The 15,865-nt window shown below is 39.7% G+C and overlaps 1 protein-coding gene across 1 annotated transcript; it reads left to right on the forward strand.

Annotated features, from left to right (window-relative positions):
• Positions 1 to 5,020: 5,020 nt before the first annotated feature.
• Positions 5,021 to 15,865, forward strand: LOC116783604 (glutathione S-transferase A4-like). The gene is made up of 7 exons (XM_032681242.1): positions 5,021 to 5,151; positions 9,327 to 9,445; positions 10,144 to 10,195; positions 13,657 to 13,789; positions 14,114 to 14,255; positions 15,314 to 15,445; positions 15,581 to 15,865. Exons 2-7 carry the CDS (start codon positions 9,359 to 9,361, stop codon positions 15,701 to 15,703), a joined length of 669 nt encoding a protein of 222 aa, XP_032537133.1. The 5' UTR covers positions 5,021 to 5,151; positions 9,327 to 9,358; the 3' UTR covers positions 15,704 to 15,865.

A 15,865-nucleotide genomic window follows, 5' to 3' on the forward strand; every position in this document is an offset into this window, starting at 1 on the left:
ATTTAGTCTAGTTAAATGCAGTTTGCCTAAATTCCCACTGATGTGAGAAGCAGAAACTCAGAGGAGGAGAAACTGAAGGACATGGTGCATGTTAGCCATATACCAGCTCCCAGCATGGCACTGGCATCCAAAAAAGCTAATGTGACCTTGGTGTATAGTGAAAATTTCAAATTTTCATGGTTGTAACTCCATGTCCAGCTCTAATATTTACCCATGAGCTACCAAGCTATAGGCATCACTTAATCCTAATGCAGAACCAGGGACAATTTTTTAGTTATGTTGCAGATTTGTTTATATTGCTTGCCCTATAACTACTACTTTCCATTTCAGACCAATTTCTACACTGCAGCAGAACTATTTAATCTCATACCTGGAAACATCATGCAAGAGAAGATGAAATGGAATGGAATGTTATGTTTTCTGGTAAAAGAAAAAGAGCTTGACTTCACCCTAGTGCAGAAAGATTAAATTCTGAAAGGCAGATTATCCCACTACTAATCATGATATGGTTTTATACCTTGCCTTGTAGGCTTGTACCATCTGACTTGCACATACTTTTCTCTGAGGCTGTACCATCTACTTCTAGGAGTGTGCCTTCTTCCTTGTCATCAGCCCTGAGCGACTTTCAGATGAAGCTGGTTTAACAGGCTTTTGTTGGCTTATGATTAGAACTTTTTCCACCCCTATTCTTAGTAGTTGCATTGTTTTCAGTCTTAGGCTTTTAAAGCAAGAGTAAGCAACATTGCCACAAATAAGAAATTCCTCCAGCTTGTCAGCCAACAAAGCAATGATGAATCCGGATGAACAAGCTGTAGCATTAACAGATTTTTTTACCATGAAATGAAGCCAGGTTCCATCTGCTGTCATTTTTCAACCCCTTTTCTGACTTAAACCTTGATTTTTGTTCTTCTGGATTTGTACTGTCTTGCACATACAACATGAACAAATGAGTCTCATGCTGAAAACATCATTAGAGAAGAAGCCAAGTTACATTTCACAAACTGTTTTACATTATCTGCAAGAAAGGTAAATGCACAGTTAGATCGTTACTTATTAATGTCATTAAAGTCCATTCATTTTATAATTTTGAACATGCTACCAAACAGTGAAAAAAGAGCATCTTAAAGGTGGGATACTTCTAGGCTATATAAATAACGTGTCACTAATCTTGTTTCATTGACTCTTTTTTATGCTGACAGGTCTGTGTAAGAGGGTTTAAGGGAAGGAGAGAATATGTGGGGAACCAAACAGGTGTTCCAGTTAGAGGCCCTGAAACAGTGGCTCAGCCAGAGGCCTCTGAGATAACGCAGGAATCCACTAAAAGACCTTGGGCAGCCTGGGAAGGAGAGAAAAGAAGCTGCTAATTCCTGCGGAGGAATACCTGTGATGAGTACCTGCACTTAAAGATAAAAATAAGATAGAGAAAACTGTTTTAAGCTAACACCACTTATAAAATATATACTGGTATATATTTAACAATAGTAGTGTCTTATTAAAAGGTTTGAAAGGAGTGTGTAAATTTAAAAAATGTGTGTAACAGTATAAAAAGTAGATCCTGTGCGCCTTCTTTTCTGTACCTTAGAAATCAATGTGCTAAGTGTAATAAAAGTATGTTAATGTAAACATCGCACGCCTTTTTCCACCTTTTATCCGGGGACGACAAGGACAAAGAATAAAGCCTCAAACTTATAATGCAGCCAGATTGTCTTTCTTAACAACTAAAAGACATTCAAAAAAGTGTAAAACTGCATTAGACAGATTTTCAGGCGTCAGCAAGAATATTTGTCTTTGAAGATATATTAATACTGAAATCTGTATTAGGGTTATGGAGTCTTTTGAAAATTCTGATGAACTCCAGGGAAAAAAAACTTCAGTGAAAACAGAAGTGTTTTATAAGGGAAGAAATGGACTTGTGGTCAATAAAACCTATTTCTCTTGTCTGAGAAGTATAAATAAATCTGGTTTTATTTTAAAAGGACCAGAACAAGCAAAAAAAAAAAAAGTTGACAGGATGAAAGCTGATTTTAAATTTGTTCAAATGGTCAATTTTTGTAATTATTTTATTATAAAAAGTATTTTTAATTGGAAAAAAACCCAAATTGTTGTCCAGCTTTATAATTGGTCAACATCAGAGAAAAATAGGACTGAAATTTCTGCTTTACTTCTTTATATCTTCTTTTGAAAATAAAAAGATTCTTTAAACCTGAGTTTAGATCAGTAGTAGTTTTAGTTGTAACGATGCACATAAACTGAGAGTCTTAGAAAGTTTCCCAGAACATACCAGAGACCAGAAAGAGGAAACATACACAAATTTCGATCAAAATATGAAGTCATTATAATACATGAGCTATTTAAGATAAATATTTCACAATGAAATTTGTACTACTAAAGTTATTTTTCAGTTGGCTTTGAGACCTTGATCTTGCCTATCTTGTGCCTAGATAAATCAGCCCTTTGACCATACCGAGATACTTAGATCAATAAAGATTAAACAATCCAAATTACAACATTCTGTAAACCAGCTCTCCATTTAACCTCCCCTCACCAGCAGCACAATGGGTGTAAATCAGACTTTTCTGTGCCAGTGGTCTGGCTGAGTGCCAAAGAGCTTACAGAAATACGCATGAGGGTGACAAGTCTTGGTTAACTTTGTCTTTGGGCAGCCAGTAAAACTTGCTGAACAGAACCAGAGCACTCACTGCAAGTTTGCAGCAAGTCCAAGCTTAAGTAATGCATGACTTGTTTTAACTATTCACGTGGACCCTAATTACTTTTATCACAGTGGTGGCGTGCTTCAGTTTAGGAGTGCAATAAGCAGCATGGAGATAATCCTCCTACCTTCCTGTGTTTAATTCTTTAGTGGCAGTTAGTGATGTACCCTGTGCTTACCTCTGAGAGGATGCTGTAATCAGGTCCCCCAAGCCAGATGCTTAGTGGTTTGTGAGGGTTGCACGTAGGCACATTTCGAGAAGACTTTGAACTGGTCTCATCTACAGCACAAGGAAGTGTGTCCACAGAGCACAGTGGGAACCTGACATGCCAGGGCATGGTATACACGTTATTTAAAATATGGCTGTGCCCAACCCCAGATCATTTAAGTGGCACCTGGGCCCCATGCCCTCTGCCTGAAAACTCATGGGTGTGGCTTAACAAATCATGTATAAAATAAACTTATTTTCTTTTCTGCTTTAGAGGTTCAGAACAGCTATTCAACTTACAGATGGCAGTAACCTCATTGATATGATACCTTCAGATGTCAAAGGAGCTTTGTAATTACATTATGAAAGGCTGTGCTGGAAGCAAAATAAAAACAAGAGGGAAAGTCTTTCTGTCAAACAGGAATGTATAGAAGGGGAACAATAGTCAAAGATGGGTGTGGACATGTTCAGCAAATCCAAAAAGCGTCAGAATGCTTTTTCTTGACCACTCATCCCTGAACCTCAAATCAAGGACCTCTTCCTCCCATTCTTCTTTGCCGTCAAGCCTTTTGCTGCCGTTGTCAGCATCTGAGACTGCAGAGGGGACCAAGTGACAACAGCCACACACATGCTCTGCTGTGGTCACTGTTCCAGCTCTTTCACTCAGGTGCTGATACCAAAGACCTCAAAAGCAGGAATAGATTAATCTTGATTTAATACTGCCATCACAGACAGGTATGAACGAATACTCCTTTCTTAATCAGCTATACCTGTATGTGCCCCATTCCTACTTTAGCCCCATCTGTATTGCTGGTTTAGGCATATAAGGACCACTAGCTGGCACTGCTTCCAGCTAGTGTGTTATGGCATGCATTGACACCACACTCAGACCTTCCAAAATAGGGTGCTGTATCCATGCTGCCTGCTAGAAACTGTTTTGGGCATCTGCTGAACTTTTGACCCGTACTTGGGAATTTTGTGGGGGGTAACCTGGTGGTAACCGGGTTTGACACAGAAAATACAGAAGCATGCATTTAATGTTATGCTTTATTCATTAAATTATGAACTTGAGAGGGAGTTAAAATTAGGCAAAGTGTAAAGAAGCACCATACAGAGGTTTTTTTGCTGACACCATCAACCTCTGAAGCACATAAATTACGAATTTGTAAGAAACCTCTATTGGAAGTGCATCCTCTAGAAGAGACTGCCAGCAATTACCAGGCAGAGGAACCATAAGGAAACTCCAGCTGTGAAGAAAAAGAAAGTAGCAGCTTTGGAAGGATTTCCCCAAGACAGTTACCTAGAGACTTTTGTCCTGAGATTCCCCACTGTGAGGGGCTGTGGCTTTAGACAGATAAATATAATTTTGATAACAGCCTGGGTTCTGGGAACAGATCTTCAGATTAGCTGTACTGATGTCCGCTGCAGGGGTGTAAAGTGATGCCCAATATCACATGTGGGTCTATGCTAGAGGAGAGACCCTGATCTTTGGCACCCAAATCCCATTTCCTTCTGCTCTACCACCCTTGTGTCTGTTTGTATCCACTTTCAGTTTTGGTATTTTCACCTGAAATATAGATAGAAGAGCTGAAACAGTTACTTCTCATGGAAACAGGGTAAGAAAATCATAGTTTATTTCATCTCTGAGTATTAGCCATGCGCATGCAATTTCCCAAATTAATGCTATTGCCTTAAGACATGGGTTGAGGTTGTGACAAAAATGGCTTATATCAAGTTATCACTAAGTAAGCTTGATACTATATTTCAAAGTAATGAAGCACTGTTATCCCATACTTTGGGTAACTTTTCTGTGCCATACAGCACTGAAAATAAAAAACCTGGGTTACTGCTAAGTAGTGAAACAAACCTAGAAACTTCAGTGGTTTGTCTTCAAATACCCCAAATATAACCCAGAAAAATCTATAATTTTCTCAGTGTTACAACATGTCTTGCTCTTGTATTTGGGGAAACTGCTGCCAAAATTCCAAGAGAGCAGTTCAAACAGATGGTTACCATAGAAACTATGAGGTTACCTTCATGGTCTAGTCAAATCAGCAAACTGACAGTGTGTTCCTTGGGTGTCAATTTTCAGAGCCATACGCCTTTAAGCTTAAAAGCATTTGGGAGTTTTTCTCTCTAATTGGGTATGACCAGAAACTCCCCCGAACTGCAAAGTTTAAACAGCCCTGGGGAACCTGCCTGTGCTGAGTGGAGACTGAGTTAAGGCCAGAAGGTAAGTACTGACTTAGAAATTCCTTTTTCTTAAAGCATTTGAGTGATTATTTTAAGTGAAGCTACTTCCAAATTTGCTGGGGTAATGTAAATTTTCTGCTCTCTTCAGTTTATGTGCCAGACAGACTAAGCATGGCTTGATAGTTACTCACCAGCTGAAAGCTGTAGGAGAGAGAATACCAGAGAAAAGACATGTGTTAACCAGGAAATGAATCCTGCAGTGCAGTCCAGAGCTGAGCAAGGCAGCCATGAAACTGCTGATGGGACAAAGTGTGGGAGGGTGAAAGTGTGCAGGAGACTTTGTTGGTCTCTTCTGGGTTTGAGCAGGAAAGATGGCCCAGTGGACTTTGATCCCGTCTCCAGGGCTAAAGGGCACTTCATGCTGAATGCAGGTACTGCTGTTTCTGGAAGGACATGGCCTCTTAAACTGTTCTTGCATCCCTGAGATGCATGCCCAGAGAAATTCAGGACAGGCGTATTTTTAAGGCTCACTAGGAAAGACAGAGTTTATACAAAACCAATAAAAACATTTGCATATAGTCAAATTTTTTGTTGAGGTCTTTGCTAGATATTAGGGTAGTGCATACAAAATGCAGTTACTTATTTGGCTGCAGCATAAATTCCTGACATGAACCAATTCTTCAGCAGTGTCTGTGCTAGTGCAGTAGTCCCAGAATGCCCTGTATTGTGATGCATTTTTGCTGTGAGAATCAGGTATTGCTTAGGTAAAATAGGAAGGTTTTCTGCATCTGTTCTCCATATTCCCTGTGAAACTTTGATTGGTTCTGTCTTTTGCAAGAGTCAATTTCTTCAGCAGGAGTAGTCAGACATATCTTTTCAAGGGCAAACAACAACAGCTCAGACCACTGGACTGCTTGTAAGTCAAGTATTTCATAGGGCTGTGGTGCTGTGCCTTTAGCAGCAATATCTCTTAGACCATTTTCTATATCTTCTTTTGTCCTTCTGCTGGTATGGTCTGGCTGATGAATGATAGTAAGTTTCTCTGGCAATTTTATAGCTTTTAACGGTTGAGTAATTTGTGAAGCATTTGATATTTTATTTCCATCAGAAGTTATAAACCCACACAGCTTCTATAACTGCCCAGTAGCATGGCATACTCGAAATGCACATTGAGAATCACCATAAACATTTACAGTATTTTCTTTGTACAGCTAATAGACATTTGTTAATGCAAATAATTCAGCTGTTTGTGCACTCAGCCTCAGACTGAGTGGTGAAGCCTCCACTGCTTCATTCACAGCAGTTATTCAATAACCCAGTTGCCACTCAGATAATATGACCATCCACCAACAGTTCCAGATTAGAATTTAGAAACAACACATCTATTAAATCAGCTTGAGCATTTTATGTTTCATGGGTGGTTACTACACAATTGTGATGTGCAGTTCCTTCCTCAGGTGAAAGGAGTAAGAGTAGCAAGGTTCAACATTAGTTACCATCCTCGAGGCTATTCCTTACCCTTCTTGTTCATAGTCTGGTAGTCTATGAAAATTGCAGCTTGCTTCATCAGCTTGAATGTTTTTACCTTGTTAGTTGTCCATTGAATGGTTCTCCATCATCTTGGATAATAATTGGTATCAGGGGTTTTGCTATTTGCTTGAAAGATTTACCCGGGGTGGTAGAATCCTACAGCTCCTAAAAAGCGTTTGTTTTTAGTAGCTGGTTTTGGAAGAGTTTGAATGATTTTAACATGGTTTTCAGATAAATGCTACTCCTCTTGCTGAAGAATTTAGCAGATAATCCAGATATTCTACCTTTCTCTTATAAATGTTGTAAGTTAAGTGGAAACACCCTTTCCAGCTGAGACAAACAGTAAGGAATGGGTGACAGCTATACAAGATTGCTTTGTTATTAATAAAGCATCAACATGCTCTATCGAAAATGGATCAACTTTTTTAAACACTTCATCCTGGAAGTCTTTTACTAAAACTAGAAAAATAGTGGAGGTCTGAATGAAGTCCCGAGGGAGCCTTGGCTATGTCAGCTGAACACTCCTCCAGATGCAAAAAGGCATCGAGAGTCTGGATGAATAGATTTGCTGATTTAAAGTAGAAAAAGTTGCATGGTTTCCAGTAAGTCAAGGGTTGTATCTGCTGACCTTTAGAAAATCTCAAGAGTCAGTGGTCACATAGAAATGGGCAACTAAACCGAGCTCTCAGGCAATACTCTGGTCCAGACCCACGAACTGAAAGTAGCTGCCTGTATGTGAGCTACCAGTGTCAGGTCCCTGTATAGTCAATGGAGATACATTCAGTTGATCTAGAGATTGAAGAGACTTTTAACCAAAAAACAAGGGGTTTTTTTTCCTGTGTTGGAAGCCTAAGACAACTAAAATCCACTCGGAGCTAACAGAGTTACTCTTAATTAAAAAAAGAAAAAAGAATCTGATGACAAGTTTTAATTCTCCATTTGTCTTTGCTCTTCTCATATAATTTAAAGCCCCATGGAATTTCTTGTTCATGTAAAATGATACCTCCCTGTACTTTTGTTCTGCAAGCAATAGGTAATTTTTCAAAGATGTTTAAGTTTCATATGCTTGGTATTGCAGTAATTGGCTTTTTTAGTTAAAAGAAAAGTTTTATTTACTCTAAGTTTCTACACATTACAAGTTGGGGCAATTTGTGTTGAAGTGGTATGGATGCAGCGTATCTGAGAAGTATGATAATGAAAGAGGCGTTAGTTAGCGGTTGTGAACTATGTAGATAAGCTGTCCTATAGTGAAAGCTTGTCCACAGAACGTGCAGAAATTAATAAAACACTGTCTTAGAGGCAAATGTAATTAGAAACAGCTATTGACACTTTAAAACTGAACATTATGCTTTTTTCCTTAATGTGTATTTGGATTATATTTTCTAAATTACCTAAAATATCCCTAGTTATTCTAGTAACATGACTCTGTTCTACTGAAATTGCTCAAGTGAGAACTCTCGATCCTATTCTTTAAAATCAAGTATTGGCAAAATATGTTCCAAATGTACTTTATTTTAAGTACACTTACAAAGCACTGTGACTTGAAGAAAACATAAACTAGAGTGTACCAAGCCCAATTCAAATGAGAAATGTCAAGTGGATGCAAAGTGTGGCAGATGTAATGTTGCAGCTTTGGCTTCTAGCTCTGAGAAAACTGGAGTCATCTGTAAAATTAATTTTTTAATTGAGGCATTCTACTCTGAGCCATTAGGACATGATTAGGATATCTCTTTTAAAGGGTTTTTTTCTTCCAAACATTAGTGTATGATACAAACATCTTTGTGAAGGGGACTGCTAGTTCTGTTCTTTTGGTAATTAGGGCAATGAAGTACAGAGAAATGAAGGCCTGAATTTGGAAATACTTACACTGAAGTGTCAGCACAGACAGTCCAGCTTGTTGTCCCTACATATGAAACAGCTCAATACAAACACACTGTCTCTGCTGCATACTCTGAGAGAAGTCGATGCTGCAGCAAGTGCCAGACAGCCTCTATGTGCCTGTTCCCTGGGCACGCAGGTTCCCCGAGCCCTGGGGAATACTTTTGGGAGCACCTGAAGCCAATGCTTCCAGATTTGGCTTTGAGGGACATCTCAAGGCTGCCAAAAGCAGCAAGGAGACAGGCTTGCCTGGATTGCCAAGGAAGCTCATCCTGTTTCATGGAATAACGGGAATATTAACAGTTCATTTGCCCCTATTTGAGGAAAGAAGTGGACTGCAACTGAAGCTGCAAAATTCATATATGGCTAATAAAGCTAGACAAAGTTCAGCACACCAGTAAAACAGGTTTTCCTTGAACTTCTTTTCATCTTTTCAGTGAGGATGATGTCAATGAGGGTGAGTAACCTCCCCGAGGATGTGGTAGGATTTTCAGCGCCTTTGTATAATTGTCTTAAAATGCAGCAAGATTTCCCCTGTAGCTAGGGATTTATACCGCTTGTTTAAACATGTCTGTGTTTGCTTATAATCATAACAAACCTCCCTAGTAGCACTGGGGAAGCTTTACAGGTTCACGCATCTTTCCTTTCCTAACAGAGGTGGTATGGTGTCATCAGTCCATCTCTCATTTTATGTTTTAAAGCAGATGAAGTTTAAACTTCAATAGGCATAGTGAGAATAAAAGGTGCCCTCTCCCCTCAAAATAATGGTGCTTACACCAGTTTTAAGAGATACTGTTTTCTGCTTAGTATTTTTTTCAGGGAACCAGGAGGGCAGCAGCATGTCGGGGAAGCCCAGGCTTACCTACTTGAATGGAAGGGGGCGAATGGAGCCCATACGATGGCTGCTGGCGGCAGCCGGCGTGGAGGTGGGTTTGCATTTGGTACAGTGTTAAAGACTGGTGTTCTCAGCTGGCTTCACTGAGGAACAATTTAACATGGGTGTGGAGGACAAACAGCTCCACGAGGGTGGTGAAATTCATTTGGCCAATGGGACTGCATTTTTGTAACTACTTTGTTTGGTGGTTAATACTTGGGATGCAAACTCAGCTGAGCTTAGAGTTATTAGGGTTAGTATCAATACTCTTAAGAAATTACTGAAGGGCCTTTAAATAAAGCCCCATTTTGACCCATTATGCTTAATCTGATTTTTCTAGCCATGCAAAACCACCTTAACTCAGTCTTATTAATTTGCAGTTGCAGTGTGTCTAATAGAAGAGTGCTGTTGACTGGGGTGGGGTTAGAAATATTTGATTTACCTTGTGTTTTCCTTGGCATTGGCTCCACCCTGTCTTGTTCCTGTAGATGCCTGCTCTCTGTTTCTACCTGCATTTAGGTTATTTCTGAATCAGTGCCCTGATGCAGAAGTGGCCAGGCCCTTCTGCTCCCCATCAGCTGTCAGGGTGTGTGTGGGATCCTCAGGACATCTGGGCTCAAACAGAGCAGTTGAAGATCTGGCCCATTACGTTTTACTTGACTCCGTGTTCTGTGCGTGGTTATGTGCAGTCACTTAGAGAAGACAAGGGTTCAAATACAGCAGTGTAACACTATTCTCTCTCCTTTTTAGTTTGAAGAGGTTTTTTTGCAAACAAAAGAACAATATGACAAGTTAATCAAAGGTAAGAATCCCAAGACCTGAATTTTAGTCCCTGAAAATAGTTCTCCAATTTAGCTAAATATGTGGTTTAAAAATAGTTTATTTAAATGAATGCAAACTTCTAGGTGCACACCTTGAGTACTGCAATACTAGTTTTGAATAACCTGTTATTTCCAGTGCCATATAATTCCTATAAGCTAAAAGCCATAGCTTCTATGACTGCCTGTTTAATGTACTGCAATAAAGACAAACATTTCTATTTAATACATCTTAATTATCTATGCTGTTGAACTGTTAGCATGGTTCCTGGCACATTTTTGGTCCATGGCAAATAGCACTTGCTAAGCAATTCCTAGGCATCATTTGAGAGTTGTCTCAGACCAAGGGCCATTTCCAAGATGTCATTCAGAGGCAACCATCATATTCTATAGGCAGAGAGGGTGGAGTAGAGTGAATGTGGCCAGCCAGCTGGCCTGAGGTGTTGTTGAGTTGATGGGTATACATGTACCTCTGTGTTGATTCTGAATGCAGTTAGATAAGCCTCTAAATGAAAGGCTGACATGGCCCCAAAATCTCCAGGAAAACCAGTTTCTGTAAGCTCTGTGTGAACACCCTAGTGACAGTTCTAAGCAGAATAAGCCTCAGATATGAAGCTTCCCCTTGATAAAAACATGGAGCCAGCAGAGAGACCTGTGGAAAGCCTGACATGGTCAAAGCAGCAAAGACTTCGTGTCAGCCTTGGGAGAGATGAGATCAGTTCCTAAACACCAGTGCATACCCCCAGCCACTGCCCTTGATATCTGCTAAGATGAAATCCAGCAGTGAACCCCACCACAGCCACCCTGGAAGAGAACCTTGCTGCCAAGGCAGGGAAGGAGTTGGGACTGTGAGGAGCATCACAGAATGCACATGCCCCACAGTTTACCTGCTGCCCAAGACACATGAGAGAAACCTCACAGCAGGCTGAGCTTGCCAAGACATACCAGGAGACTCAAAAGAGGACTTGATGGCATTCAGGCTGAGCTCAGAAAGGATTAGCTGTGTTTAAAGAAATTCTGACAGTAGAGCTAAAATGAACAAAAATAAAAAAGTGGTATCAAGTAGATCAGAATTTAATTTGCCAGTCCAGTTGGATGGGACTTGGACAATGTGGGAGGGCAGTGCAGTTTAAAGAAACCAGTTATGGCTCTAAATATGATAGCACAGGTACTGAAAGTCCAAATGAAAGCCCTTCTTAGGACTTTACTTAGGACTAGTAATCTAGACAGAGTGATACAATCCTGCATACAGCATCCAAGCTTATTCATATCCAGGGAGAAAAATTAAATAGTCATGAAATGGATAGGGAAGTTTTTATAAAGATCAAGCATTTTATATCTATATATTGAGCTTTAGAGGGTGAGAACACAAGGAAAAAAGTGTGGTTTAATACAATGGGTTGAAGAGAGACAAATTAGTCATCCTGATAAAGGGACCCCTGGAATGTTGCCAGTTGTGCAGGGCAGGACTCAGTGGAAATAACTCCACATTACTTCTCCCTCTAATCTTTTTTTCTCTTCCTACCAACACGCTTTTTGTCAGGGTATCCTGTGTTTAGATGTCACCACATCATTAGGCTGGTTCAGGTGTGACTTTGGTCCATACCAGCTCATGATCCTCTAAGCAATGTCCCCACGATATCAGGAAGATGCCTGGGCCTGTCCCTAACAGGCAGCTTGAAGACAGACAGCTCTTTTGGAGGCTGAGAGTGTGAAATAGCTTTGCCCTGGTCAGACCTGTACCCTGAAGGATGACAAGTCTGGTGCAACCTGCGTAGCCACAGGTTGCCTAGGTTGCTACCTGGATCTCAACAAGCTCTGCTGGTTGGTTGCAAATAGTAGGTCTAGGTGACTGCTTCTTTATGTGTGCTCCGCAGACCACCTTTGGACAGCACAATCCAACCCCTGAAATTACTGGTAAACTGCTTTTAATCCTGCATATATATATTCTATGCAGTGATTATATACAGTGGTTCATCCTCACTGCAAAACAAGGGAGGAGAAGCAGTCCACTACTGGTTTTAAGAGGGATTCCTCTTTTCTGTAGATAAGAAATAAACCATGTATTCAGTTCAGTCACATTTGTTGCATCAGTTTTTGTCAAGGGCCAGAAAGTCAAATTTTATTTTTCACTTCACATCTTCCTGCTGAAAAATACCCTTGCAGCGCTGATAGTTTTCTCATTCTACTGTTTCTGCTAGATGGATACCAAGTAATGCTTCTTCTTTAAGCTGCAGAGGTGTGTTCTGGAAATACATGAAGACACGTGATTTTTCAGTGAATGTTTACAAGAAACAAATACAAGCTATTTGTTGCTGCAGAGAGAACTACTTTTTGAATTGAAATTCTAAATTAATAATATAGAACAAGTGAAGAAGGCTTATTAATTCTAGCCTAGCGAGGTATTTTAACAGCTCTATGGAGAAAAAATCAAACAGATGTGCCTGTTAAAATGAACCTTTACACCTGAAAGAATTCACCAAACAGATTAAAATTGAGCAATTAAAAGATGTCATTAACTTTGAGCAATGCAAATTGACATTTGCCTCTTTGGATTTGGAGTTTTGCTGTGATTTTTTTTTTTTTTAACAGGGCAGGATTATTCTCTGGATGCCCTTAGTATGTACATGGAGGAGGGAGTAACTCCAAAGACAGTAAATTAGTCCAGCAGAATACTGGTCTAGAATAGACTGACTTTGCAATGCTAAATCTCTATGTCAACTTAGCTCTCAGAGATACCTCACTGAAGGCTCAGAAAAATGCTCCTACCAGTGGAAAATGGGATTACAAAGATGTTTTTAAATAGGCCTAAATTGTTGTGGAATGGCACTGAGGCCAGGCCTATAATGAAAATCTATGGGGACACTCCAACTCTTGTCCTGCAGTGACTATGCAAAACTTACTTAAACACCAACAGTTGTCACAGCCTCTGCCCCTAGATCTGTAGCTTCATGATATTTAAAGTTGCCTGACCCCTTCCTTTGTTCCAGAAGCTTGGTGTTGCTGCAGTACTAGCCCTCTCATTCTTTCTCCTCACTTGTTCCTGACAGGGAATTGATCTACATTCAAAATAATTGTTGGTTTTGTTTTTTTTTAAATTCAGATTTAACATATATCTTTATTCTCCTCTTATTCCTTGGGTTGAAAATGCCGGTTCAGGCTTTTTCTGCCAGCATGAGGCAGGGTCCAGAAGTGCAAAGGAGCAGGCACTGCCAGCTCCCAGCAGCCAGTGAAGCTCTGGTAAGGCTGTAAAGCCAGGGCCCAGCTGCAGTGCAATGACCTAGCTATTTGATCTTTCCCACAATTTTAGTTTACTACATGGAGTTTTACAGTTAGGACAAGACATCAGTGGTCTCCTACACCGCAAGAGAAATGTGCTCAGTCTCTTGCTCTCCTGTCCAGCTTGCAGTCTAGGAGGAACTAACAGGCTAACTCTCTACCCTAGATGGAGTCCTGCTGTTCCAGCAAGTGCCCCTGGTTGAGATCGATGGGATGAAGATGGTGCAGACCAGAGCCATCCTCAGCTACATAGCAGGGAAATACAATCTCTATGGGAAAGACTTGAAGGAGAGAGCCCTGTATGTAACACTGCCTTTCCCTTAATGAGCAATCTGTTATTTGATAACTACATTATATAAACCAAATTCTATCCTGTAAATCCAGTATAAAGGTATGAGAAAAGCTAACACAATAAGTTTTAACAACTGCTTCTGAAATGCTCCTAAACAGAAGCAGGCTTTTATTCTTTTTGAAAAATATTTAGGTTTAGTTTGTGTTTAGTTTTGACTGTGAAAATTGCCACTATACTGGTGGTATAAAATTCCTCTAAGTTGCCTTAGTTAATTGGAAAACAGAAAAAATAACTTCTGTGCTCTTTTCTACTGTCTTCTCCTGATCAATAGGATTGACATGTATGTGGAAGGAATATCAGATCTGATGCAAATGATTTTGATGTTTCCTTTCTCTCCACCTGATGCAAAGGAGAAAAATCTTGACTCAATTAAGGAGAGGGCAACTAACAGATACTTTCCAGTCTTTGAAAAGGTAAGTGAAAACAAGGATGTGATTTTTTTATATTATATTTAAAATTATAAAACAGTTTGTTTAAAATAAGAACTTGTCTGTATTGCAGGTCAGTTCCAAATCCTCAGCTTTCTTGGCTATCTCAAAGAAGGGGAAACACAGCAGCATGTTTTCCTCTGTTTGTTGGCTTGTGTTGTCAGGGCTGTGGTATTTGAACATCTACAAAGGAAACAAAGCAATATGTTCTCAGCTATACAGCAAAACTTTTCACTGAAGTAAAAGCAAGCACGCATAATTTTTTTTCCTCGAAGGAATAGTTCCATACTTTTACTTGTTTAGAGCACATCTCTCTGCTATACTTAATTTAATTTGGAACAGTTTCATTGGAAGAATGCAAAAATCCCTTGCAAATAAATTAGGTAGAGAGATTAGGAGTACTTTAGTAAAACATAGTCATAGATTTCTGCCCATCCCAGTTCCAAAACCAACAAACCAAACCCATATGATTCATGCATCTGGCAACATTTCCCACTTCGATAACATTCATCTAGTTTTGATGGAAAACAGTAATAAAAGATTAACATCATAGAAGTTCTTATGACCATAATAACCTGTTCCCAAAGGCAGGGATTTTTCTTGGTTAGCTTTGTAATTTTGCATTTCTAAATTTGCTTTCTGGTATCAACATTGGATATAACTTTAAATTAAATAAATGGCCATTTTATAAGTGCTCTAAGTTGCTTCTTAGTTTCTCGGTTATCTCTATTTCTAACTCTATGACTCTTATTAGGCTACTTAAGCATATGATTTTGTCTCTGTTCCCAGTGCCTATCATCATTCCTCATTACTGAATGACCAGAGTTTGTAGTCTGTGTACTAGAACATGAAAAGAACAAGAGTTCATTTTTTCCCCCCAACAACAGAGAATTGATTTAGGCTCACAGCTTCCAGCTGAAAACTCCACCCTGAAATTTCAGATATAATTGCTGTTCAGGTCTACAGCTGTGCTGTGAGGCTTAGCTGCCAGGCAACATATGTCCCATTCCCATCTGCAGCCCACATTCTCCTGTATTCTCCAGGTTTTGAAACAACATGGCCAAGACTATCTCGTGGGCAACAAATTCAGCTGGGCAGATGTTCAGCTAATTGAAGCAATTTTAGCAGTGGAGGAGAAAATTCCTGCTGTGCTGTCTGAGTTTCCTCAGTTGCAGGTAATTTTGTTATTGAGCATGCATATATTCAGGAGCTAGAAGGAAATCATGAACTGATCATCTCCCTGCGCTGTGTAAATCATGTTTCTGTGTGCTGGAATTCCTGTCTTACTCTGGTTTTCTTATTATTTTTAGGCATTTAAAACCAAAATGAGCAATATGCCTACAATTAAGAAGTTCCTGCAGCCTGGCAGCCCAAGGAAACCCCCACCAGATGATCATTACGTAGAAACTGTGTTGAAAGTTTTTAAGAGATGAAAGCCTTGTCACCTTTGGTGAGACCCAGAATACTGGAAGAAAAAGAAAGGCAAAACATCAACCCCAGCTCAGTAAATTAGTATTGTGGTAGTGAAAAACAGTGCTAAAAAAGCAAAACAACCCCAACCAGAAATAAAGCATTCTATTACTCTGGCAATGTAA

The sequence above is a fragment of the Chiroxiphia lanceolata genome, chromosome 3 (assembly GCF_009829145.1).
Source record: "Chiroxiphia lanceolata isolate bChiLan1 chromosome 3, bChiLan1.pri, whole genome shotgun sequence".
NCBI lineage: Eukaryota > Metazoa > Chordata > Aves > Passeriformes > Pipridae > Chiroxiphia > Chiroxiphia lanceolata.